The following is an 11,662-nucleotide window of genomic DNA, read 5'->3' as shown; positions in this document are numbered from 1 at the left end:
CAGCGAGACGAGCGCACGCCAGCCGCTCTAGGCGCCGCTCTGTGGTAAGGGAGGCGGTGGGAGGGGGGGTCACGTGCTCGCGCCGCAGCCGCCATGTTGCAGCTGGCGCCGCCAAGCTGCGACAGGAAAAACAGGGGGGAAAAAATCAGTCATCGGCGCTTGTGGGCGCCGATAGTGATCTGCCCTTCTCTGCATGATAAGTGAGGGGAAAGAAAAAGGCACAGAAACAGCGATTGCGAACAGGTGATCCGGCATTTTGGGGTCATTCCATCACAGCGGCGCCTTTCTCCATAATGCAATCCTGCCTCCGCGCAGAAAAGCAAGGGGTTTCGCCCCAAAATACCCAGTTCCATGCGGCCTGGGCTGAGGCCCTGCCTGTCTTCAGCGCGCTGACCAGGGCTGTTTCCAGAGCGTCGATGTCCTGCAGATTTGGCGTTTCCACCATCTAGAAAACACCAGCATGGGCAAGCGCTGGAGCGACGACGGATGCGGGCGGGGGATGCGGCGAAGGCAGCGGCAGCCTGGGACGAGCCGTTAGCAGCACAGCGCTTGGGCCCGTAGACCTGTGCATGATGGGATAAAGCTAAGGGACAAAACAAATCCAGCAGCTTTTCGAAAACTGTTATTTGGTGCCATAAAGTGAACCTCAAGTGGGTGGTCAGCACCCAACTCCTGGACCCCAACACACAGAGAAGAAAAAGGGGCACAGGTACCTAGATTGTTTATCTTTTTTTAAAATGAAACTTAGTATGAGAAGTATTCTTTACTAATTTTTTAGTGTAAAATCCCTTTTCCCTGAGGTGGGACCAGGAGCCAGGCGCTGCTGAGGGATCTCTACCGTGAGTCACCACCAGTTGCCTGGGTGAAGTGGTGGCAGTCAAGGGTGGCAGGTAGGGATTACACCAGTACAGGGTTACTAAATAAACCACAGCATTCAGTCTGCACCGGTGAAACATGTCTCCTATCAGAGGACTCTCCTGATGACCATCAGTGAGGCAGCACTACTGCAGACTTCCCTCTGACCAGACAAACTTTTTGAGGTTGACCAGTGCTTACACATTAGCAGGGCAGCAACAGACTCGTGAAGAGCTACGCAGTTGCTAGCTTGCTGTCAGTGTTTTTGATCTTCTCTTTCAGCAGCTTAAATTCACTCCTAAGGAGTTGATTTACCTACCACTTGGCAAACTCAGTTTCTTATCAACAGGAGCAGATTATTAACAGAATTGTCTCCCGATTTTTCTTTCTCTGGACTTTCCTAATTATAGTCAGGTATCAAAGAGCTAAAGAAACACATTCTGGAACAAGAAAACGTTTGAAGGAGCAAGAGTAACAAGAACTTACATAGTTCTATTAGGCTGAGCTTTTTAAAATACTTTGTTCAGCCAATCCTATCCATTCTAATTAAGGAACAGTTATTATTCATGCAAATAACCACCTTGACAGAAAGCAACTTGCACAATGAAGTGGTATTCAAACGTTGTTAGGATAGCTCAAAACACTGACAGAGGCAATAAGAGATGAGGAAACTGAAGTTTCTCAGCCAACTTCAGGTTTGCCATGGCCAGACGATACAGAAATGCCCCTCCGATGGAAAAGAAATGCTGTGATTCATCCACGAATACAGGTCAGATTACAGCAACTGGTAGGATGAGGTGCAAATACATGAAAATGCCCATTCATCACACACAGAGGTTATAAAAACAACATTCCTGGCCCTGTCCAGCCCCTATGATCTGATATGGACAGCCCTCAGCACCTCTGTGTCTGACTGGAAATCGTGTGACAAATCCGTTAGATTATTTTAACCCAAAACTTCTGAATTATTAAAGCTGAATTAAGCTGCTGCAGTGGATCAATATAGAGTTCATTCTTCCTTCTGCACACAAATGCTATTTTTTCTCGTGTCACAGACCACTCTTCTAAAAGGAGAAAAGAGGAAGGATGGCTTAGGACCAAGATGGGAAGTTTCTTTTGAGGTCTGGAGCCTTAAGAGAGGAGAAGAAATCCATGTCTTCTTTTTTTACAAGCTATAGATACTTCATACCCAAATATCTATAACAGAAGTAAACACACAAACCTGTCCTTACCAAAATAAGCAGTGAAATAGCCAAAGTTGACTTTTTAATTCATTACCCCACCTTGGAGAGCAGAGCGAGCAGGCAGACATTTCCAGTCGCCCATAGATTCACAAAAGAAACAGGATGGAGCTCTTATTTGGAAGCTCATTTCATAAGCTTTAAAAAGCAAACCAGGATCCATCCCCAGCACTAGTGTCTGAACATTAGATGGTCATCTGAGACTTAGCCCAGGCTGCATTTTGAACCAATGGAGAGAAGCAGGTACCTTCAAAGGTTAATTAAGTGTCACCTCGAGACAGAACGTAGGTGCCATGTGAGGGTGCCTGTTTCTCTCCACTGGTGACACCACATTGCATGATGTGTGGTGGCCAGCTCAGACATGTAGTATGAGGTGACATGAATCACACCCATAGCTCTTTAAAAATGCAAGTGTAAAATTGTGGCATTGAGTTTGGAGCAAGAGGATGGACTTCACAGCAGTATCTCATCAACACAGGAATGCGCAGTAGTTTGACTTCAGTTCATATAACACTTGGCAGTGTCCATTGCCATAGTCAGATATCTGAACACTTACATTTTAGTGTTTCTCTGCAGGTTTGTATTTAGTGGCTTTTCAGCTCTCTGCCCAAATAAAGGAACCTCGGTCCTCTTTCATCAGTACCACGGGGAAACCTCACAGACGTGTGCTTGAAAAGCGTAGCTGGGTACACTCTTGGCTGCATGCTAAAAGTATGATTGATGCAAGCAAAACTGGTAACAGGGGGATTTTCTTCCTAGCAGTAAGAATTCACAGTTGTAGTTGGCAATTACGCAACTCCAGCAGCAAGTGAAATGGATCTTGTCACCTAAGTCAAGCACTGAACCCTGTTCACGCTACTGGTTTTCAAGTGACTGCAACATCACTATGCAATTCTACATAAAAATGATGCAGAAGATGAAACGTACAAAGAAAAATCATCACAAGTGCAAAAATTGGTCCTCCAGGTCTCCCGCATTGTCAGCTACAGCTGCTCAAAGAAAAAAACTCCATCAGTTGAACTGTCATAACAAAAATCGACACAAAACAGGAGTTATTCATTCCTGTGCCAGGCAGCATCACTTTGAAAGGCTGGAATGAAACGCAGCAGCCATTACTCAGTGCTTATTTTAAAGTCAAAAACAAATTCCTCCTGGAGGTGCATGGATGATGATCATCAAAAAGCAAACATTTCTTCAATACACATTATACTTTGTACATCAAGTTATTTCAATTTTTTTTATTATGACAATTTACATGTCATATTTATATGAAAGAAATGACAGTAGATATTATAACAAAAACATTATGAAAGAAAAGTTACACAATTAGGCCTACAAGCTATAAAATGGCTTCAGGCCCAGCTTATACACAAAGAGATCTGACCAGACTGTAGTGAGAGACAACGCTGAACAATTCATTAACAAAAATATTGGCACCAGCCTTAACATTTTTTTTTTTTACTTCATTTACAAGGAATACAGTATTTAAACAATTGTGTACTGCAAATCTAAAAACATTAGCTGTTATTAAACTGCAGTTAACCCTTTGAGCACTGAGGCCACCATGACTTCCATTTTAAAAAGTTTTAATGCATCATGTTTTACATGCATGTGATATTACTTGTGGGGAAAAAGAGACAGTGAAAGCACCACCCAATTTATGTGCAACAAGAATAACACTTCCAGTTTTTTCAACATATTTTCCCCCCTCCCACACACAGTGTGTGTCCCTCAGTCCTTTCCCTTTGATATCGCAGCAAGTCATGACTGAAAAGAGATTTAAAAATCAAGGTTCAGGACTCAAGAAATGCAAGGGTTAAACTCTACAAAGAGCTAAGCTTTCGGAACGTCACTGCCTTAACTCTCTAGAGAAAGAAAACAAAAATGAGGCCAACTGTGAACTAGACCATTTTTAAGGAACTCAGGGTTTCTTTGCAAACATAGAAACAGCACACAGGAGTAAGACAAAACTGTATTTCATGTAAGCAGATCTTAAATTTTAAGAGACCTATCTGGCAGTTTTGATCTACTTCTCACAGAATATTGGAGGATAACCATTCTGCTAGCAAGTGACCTGCTCTATCTTAATTGGGACAGTGAAAATACCTGCTGTTCACATCTACTATACAGGGTTTGTGCCTATTTGAGAACCATCATGCACACCAAGAACAGTGACATTAAACTTGAATCAGTCAAATACCATCTCATGGCTGCTACAGATCTATTCTTAAGGAGGACTGTGAAACACAGGTAGAAACTAGCAACCGCATTGACATTTAAAACAAAGTATTTTAATGTAAGTTAGGGGGAGGAGTACCATTTTAATGAATATAGCATAGGAATACGATACTGTACAATAATTTAGAGTCCATATAATGAGTATGAAATGGAAAACTAAACAAGGCATACAGCTTTATGATTTGATTTCCTTTTCTACCACTAACTTAAGTAGCAGATTAGTATCTAGTAAGGACCTTGTATTGCTCTAACAGACAAATGGTGCATCGGTAACTAGGCCTATTGTATGTTTTCGTAGAAGAATTTTATCCCCTTAAAGTCATTCAAGTCAAGTTCTGACAGACTAATCTAAGTATCACTAATCAGTTTAGCTGTGTGGATCATCGTAAGAGGAACGAACAACAAAGCAAACTGCGCGGACTCCAACAGACGTCCCCAAAGGCAAACTTTGTTATAATACTCTATGGACTGAACTTTCTCCACACCCATATTGCGCTGATGGGACATTACAAATCCCCTCAAGGAAAGAGAGCTCGGATAGATTTTCCTGCGGCTACAAAGATCGGGATGAGAAAAGTAGGGTATCAGGATGATTCTCTTAATTTAATACCTTCCATTTGAAATACAGTCTTTAAAGGGCAAGTCAGAAGTTCTTTTATAAGACCTGTCTTGCAAGTTGCATGGGTTTGCATACACATTTTTCCGTTCCACTTCCCTCCACCCATTCCCCATCTCCTGCTGTTATGTGAATTTAAACAGCAGGAGAAACCGACTCTGTCTGCACCTGGGGAACCAGTGAGACTGACTATACACAAAGTGCTGCAAAGTGCACAAAGTAAACCAACTGAAAGGGCCAAGCAACTCCTACCCTTCAGTTCTTGTTAGTAACCTTTGGGGTTATACGTAGCAATAGCAGATATATTTGCAGACACATGTGCCTTCGTTAAGCACGTGTCCTCTCTAACTGCTCTATTTTCCCCTCTCCTGCTTATCAAGCTCAGGTGTGGGGTACCAGCATTTACAAAATGATAGTCAAAAACCCAAGTTGTAGGACTTAACTTTCTTTTAATTGCAGTTATAACTGGAGCCTTTACACCACATATTCAATTATAAAAACTTATCTACTTTAGAGTGTTCTGTTCTTTCCCCCAGAAGCTGTACACAATCTTTTTAAGCGTCACGCTACGCAATATACATCTTTTGCAATATACAAAATAAGTTAAATTACTCTGAAGCTTTGGGACAATTCATTCCCAAGCACACTTGCTTTTGCTGCTTGGAATTATCTCAGTTAGTTATACCTAATCTAAAATAAGAGCTTGGTAAGTGATGTACGTTTTCAGAAGTGACCAGTAATCTTCAATACCTCAACTGTTGGGGGTCTAACTTCAGGAATAACTTTCAACTGGCAAATATTTCTGAAGTCAGAGCTCTCTACTACGTCTCCGATTGAGTATCCAACGCTAAGGCATCAAAAAATCAGTCATTTAGAATTTTTCTTACATCAATATATACTAGAAAAAAACCCAGTTGTTTCTGTTGAATTTTTTATTTTCTGTCTTCCAACATTTTAAGAGAAATATTACATACCCCGACTGTTATGGAAGGGGTGGGATAAAAGTAAGATTGCCAGGAAAAGCAGGCTTGATCCTGCAAATCATTATTTGAAACAATAGGCCTAAATGCTTCCACAGAAACTTTAAACATCTAAGGAATGGCAGAACTGTGCTCTTTCACATGAATTGCTGGAGTTTCCTCCACCCGAATACAATACAATTTGCTTCAGAAATTTATTGCTTGCTTGAAGATAGTTGTGGTTTGTTTTTTTTTTTTTTTTGTATTTTTTATATATATATATATTTAAGGATTTTATATACCCAGTGAACTGGAAGCATTCTTCAAATGTAAATAACAGATCTAGGGTGCACACTGCACATAATATCCGTAATACAAGCCTATGAATAGTAGTCACTGCACATGTACCAAAACCAATTTTCAAGGCTTAAACTACCATTTTGAAATAGGTGATATAAATATCTTGATTAGACCAGTTTTGGGAGCTAGCATGACTGCTATAATTTAACTTACTGTGTACAAAGTGAATTAAAAAAAGCAGGTGCCATGAAAATTACTTGCTTGTTTACTTTTCATAAAAGTTTGTGAAAATACGTAATTTGAAAAAATTATTTGAAAACTTTAGACCAGGCCTTCCTATTGAAGAGCACTGAAAACCAAGTTATAAGCGCCTGAAAACAGAGGTATATAATGGACACCCTGACAATGCACTATTAAAATTATTACACAGTTGCAGCATCTGGATACCAATATAGTTCAAATGATAAATATTAAGATAAAACAACTGTACCACTACCATACAATTTTTCTTTCGTGAACATACATATTTACCTTGAGGTTCTTTGAGTAAGGTCTCTCACAAAGAGTTCAGACATAGCAGTTAGGAAACAGAAGTGAACAGAAAACAAGTCAAACTAAGTCATCAGCTCCCACTATACAAAGAGTAACTGAGACGCTTTAATCCAAACATATCTTGAGGGTGACATACCTCATAAACAGTTTAGAAAACAGCATCTCTGTTTCTCTTAAGTGCTGTTAGAATAGAGCGTCTTTTCATTAAAAAAAAATGTAATTTAACATGTACAAACTCAAACTATCAGATGTTCAGAGTTGATTGTTCAGCACTGATCTTCCTACAAGACTTCAATACTAAGGGGATCTTTTTTTTGGTAGTTTGGTGGTGTTGTTTTCTGTTTGAAAATCACAAATATGCTCAGGTTTAGAAGACTCAATACCTAGAAGACAGCAACTGCAGTGAAATTTTGAGTTCTTAATTCTACCACCCATAAATGCACTAAAATGCTTAATGCACAACGTTTATTCATTACAGAGTGGACCGACTGTGCACTTTATGAGGCTGATATGCACGAGCTGACACACAAAAAAAGCCCATTCCCCCACTCCATTTATAGCTTCTTCCCCTCTCCAATACTAAAACTGCACTTTAAAATCATTTCACTTTCTTCCCAACCAATTGTACTCTGAAGAGTGTTCAGTTAAAAAAGAAAAAAAAAAACTTTTAGTGACAACCTGTATGGAATAAACAAGAGTTTGTTTAATAAATGCTTTATATGTTCAGCCAATAGCTGCTTTTTCTTTTACTGTTAAATTCATCACGTTAAAAAATCCCTGGCCAGTTTTATTCTGTTTCTCGTATGGTTTGAACATTTTCTTGTTAGTCTAAAGCGACACGTGAAGATCAGGACTGAAAGGTATTTCACTTCTGATCTCATGAGGAAAAGAGAAGAGCGCAACCTGCTAAAGACACCAAAATACCTGGAGGACATTTCCACTGTGGAATCACATATACATTGATAACAACAGCATGAACCCTGTATGGCACAGTCAGCTGGCCTCATGTCAGAAAACAGCATCTTTCCAAATGAGATATTGTACATTTTCCACCAAGCAGGAAGTCTTCAAAATGGGAGAAGATGCAAGTTTGAAAATGTAAGACTTTCTGGGAAATTTTTTGCAATTTTCGCTTGCATAAAATTCCCACCGATCTAAGCTGGAACTCTGGACCCGAGGGGATGAAGCCGTGCCAGGTATCCAATACGACTTCTCAAACACTGGAGAGTAAGTTTTTAAAAGTGACCTACAGAAAGTAAAACTTTGTAACAATCTTTCTTTCCACATTCAGAAAACCTGACACTCCTGTTGTAGGCTACAATGCTCCAATTCTGCCTTCTGATCTTTTCTGCTTTTACTTCACTCCCTAACTCAGTACTCAGTTGTTTTTCCTGGCTGGTATATTCAGTATTTTAACTCCTTTGCATTTTCCTACATTTACAATTACTTGTCCACTAAGTACTTATCATTTGGAGTTGACTCTACAAGCAAGAGCATTTGCTACGGCACTGATCAGACACTAAAAGGCTCCATCAGGCAGCAAAGAAGCTTATGGCACTGCCAAAACGAATGAGAAATCACTGGTTGTACAGTGTTGCTGCACGTGAACTCGACAGTTTGCACTGCAAATATTAAAAATGCTCAGCAATTATTAACATTGAAAAGTGGAAGCCATATGTTCTTGCTTGTTTTAAAACACAAGTATATTAGAAATGTAGAAGCACTACATTTATGCATCACCTAGGCAAAGAAAAACACTAGAGTAGCTTAAAATGCTACATATGCTTTTCAGAACACATTCTAAACTTCTGTGGCTTTTCACTACCCTGTTTAGTATCCGGTTATGAAAACTGTTAATAGTTAACATTGATAAGGTGGAAAAATAATCTGCAATGGAATTAAATTCTCATTTAGAGAGTGATTTCTCTCTTTTTTTTTAATCACCAACTTGCCTAGCATAGCAAATAATGAATGAGTTCTATCTTTTTGCAGCTCTGATGATTCTAGTTTTATAGCAGGATATATGGGCTGCTAGAATCCAGATAAGTAGGAGTTACGGAGTGGTTCTGACAGAACTCACGGAGAGAGAGGTGGGGAAACAAAAACAAGACTTTCAAGGCCAGAAGGTAGGTATTTTTGGATCTAGGTTTTCTACAGAGGTATTTAGTAAAGGCCTAATGCCAGTTTCATTACAAGAAAACAGAAGTGCTTAATGACTGACTAGTAAATACAGTATAATGGTAGGGAGTCAGGTGGGGCAGGAAAGGAGAACTCACTCCTTGGTGGCAGCAGCAGTTTTGGTGCATCCATTGCCGGCAACGGACATAAACACCAGTCAAAAAATCCAAATCTCAGAGCAAAAGGATTAATAGACGTGACCTTTTCGGATTTCAGTGTTTGGCAGGTTTGTTTTAGTTGTCTGTGTGCTACAACATATACAAATGCTACAGCCTGCATCTTAATTCAGAATAAAGAGAAAACTGAATGGTAACCAAAACAAATTTCAGCTTTGCTCTCTTATGTGCTTCACGTGGTTTTTTTCTTTTGTAGTCTCCATTTTTTGAACAAAAGCACATAACGCTTCATGCCCACTCAAAAGTTGATGAGATGTCTTGGAGTCATGCGTTTTCTCTCAGAAATACTGCCTTCTTGAAATCTGTTGGTCACATGACAATTACTAAAATGTATTTTAAGAAAGTTCTAATGGCCAAAGGCCAACACTACATTCAAAACCTGCTAATACATCCAGGCAGATAAGTAAAATCAAAACAAAAACACACACAAACTCCAAACAGAAAACCTCCAAAAGGAAAACTGTTCCATTTGTTTACTTCAATTTGAAGTAGATATTAAGGACATGAATGGACCAGTCACGGTTTATTTGAAAATCCCTCAAATCATTTGATGCGTTGTAATTCTGTGGTCAATGCAGTATGTACAAACATGTATCATTCAAAATACTCCAACAGATGGTTAAACGCACGTGGCCAGGCAGCTGCTGCAGGGTTCTGTTGTCTGTAAAAGCTTGCAGCACTTCACGATGCCATCCAATTTACAGACTAACTTCGCATCAACACGTCCTCCCACTAGACACTGTGTATTAAAGACCATCTGATGAACTATGCATGAGACAGCTTTATAAATTCATTGCTAGCATGTTTCAACTGTCAAAAAGTTCATTACAGTACACTTTACTGTACAAACACTTTAAAGGATGTTTATTAGGAAAGTCTGCAAGTCATAATGGATAGTAGAGTTCTTGTTTATGGTACCTTCTTGGCCTCTTTATTAACTGTGTTTACCTCCAGTATTAAAAATCAAACTGCTTCCATGAAGGTGATTACTAAAATGAGCTATGGTATGTTAACCTACAACTCACAAGATGCGACAGTACAGACATTAACTTTTAAACTGTCTGTTAAGTTGTAATCTAAGTTGTGAACATTTAAATATAATATATATCTCATATGAAAAAGCTAAAGCACAAGTGCTTCTGTACCCCCCACCCCATGAGCCAAACCCACCCCAGTTCCGGTTTGGGCCCTGACCGATTTGGAATGCTTTCTTAGGCCACCCATTTCCACAAATTTGTATGCACTCAGGAAATATAAAGTCAAAAATATACAAATCTCTTGTTGTTATAAGGTTTTTGTGAGTGAAATTACCCAGGACCATGGACTTGGAAGGAAAGGGGGGGGGGGGTAGAAGAGGGAATTTACAGCAATTCATCTTCAAAGTTCAAAACTGGTCACTTCACAGAAAGACTGCAGGACTGGTGAAATTCTTGCTTCTAAAAAGTGATACTGTAGTGGAGAATTTTCTAGGAAAAATAAAACAGCTTTTAATAACTGGCCCGCTGGTATGAGCTACCGTGGAATAAATTAGCACAAAAATGGAAGTCTTATAACTGTTCACTGTTACAGACGTAATCAACAAGGTCAGTCACTCTCAAAAGTTCATCTTCATCTTCCTCTGGCCCTACTGCTTCCTGCCCACTCCCTGTGCCGTTGGGTGCCAGGCTGGCAGTGGCTGTGCTGTCCTTAGGGGCTTGGGTCTTCTCACTTGGTTTGCCAATCAAGTTCTCAATGGTTTTACCTGGGCTCTGTCCATTGGTGGAAGGCAGGTCCACCAGGCTGTAGTCCAAAGGGCTCTCTACTTTCCCTACGTTGTCAAAGTCATCTTCATCATCGCTTTCTATCCGGTAGCAGGGCTTCTTGGTGTTGTCTTGAGGAGCCTGTGGGGCTGGCAGCTTATTTGCAGGAGCGGGGTTTTCTGCGTCATCATTAGCATTTTCGCAGTTATCTTCATCATCGGTTTCAATTCGATTCAGCCGTTTGCGGACAGGCCTCCCTTCGTCTTCTTCATCCTCTCCTTCTTCTCCTTCAGAGTATTCATCTGTACTTCGCCTATGTTTTCGAATCAGTCGCTTTGACTCCTTTGTGGATTCGTCGTCTTCAGAGTTCTTAGATGTGTAGCTTTCTGGAATAAGCAGCAGACTTAAAGCCATTAGCAAATCTGAGAGCAAGCAAAACATTTACACTTGTTCTTTCTAAAAGCCATTTCTTTCAAAACACACACTTCAGTCTCCTTCCTCAGTTCCCCAACCCTAGACAGGTATTCTACAACCATGTCAAAAAGCTTGCGTTCTTTTTACTTTTCAGAGAAACTGAACTAGCAAAGACCAAGAATTTGGCATTCTGTTTCCAATCTGAGGAATACCAGAGGCTTCAGAGGCAGGTGAATTTCCCCATATACAGGATGACGACATGCCAAGAATAACAGAGCTCTATCGCTAATCTCACAGCAGCTACTTTACACCATTCCAGGAACTCAGGGCCCAACTGATGGCCGTACTATCTTCAAAGAAAAGGAAAGAAAAGGAAAAAAAAGCCTTCATTCAA

At 40.1% G+C, this 11,662-nt stretch overlaps 1 protein-coding gene across 1 annotated transcript in view; it reads right to left on the bottom strand.

Moving 5' to 3' along the window:
- Positions 1–3,314: 3,314 nt before the first annotated feature.
- RSF1 (remodeling and spacing factor 1) overlaps positions 3,315–11,662 on the bottom strand; it is a 63,190-nt gene continuing 54,842 nt past the window's right edge. The window contains exon 16 of the mRNA XM_026097955.2: positions 3,315–11,240. Within this exon, the coding sequence (XP_025953740.2) occupies positions 10,663–11,240 (578 nt within the window). The 3' untranslated portion in view covers positions 3,315–10,662. The remainder of the gene's footprint in view (positions 11,241–11,662) is intronic.

The sequence above is a fragment of the Dromaius novaehollandiae genome, chromosome 1, assembly GCF_036370855.1.
Source record: "Dromaius novaehollandiae isolate bDroNov1 chromosome 1, bDroNov1.hap1, whole genome shotgun sequence".
In the NCBI taxonomy this organism is placed as follows: Eukaryota; Metazoa; Chordata; class Aves; order Casuariiformes; family Dromaiidae; genus Dromaius; species Dromaius novaehollandiae.
The sequence above is the reverse complement of the archived record's forward strand: the minus strand, read 5'-3'. Positions and strand labels throughout refer to the sequence as shown.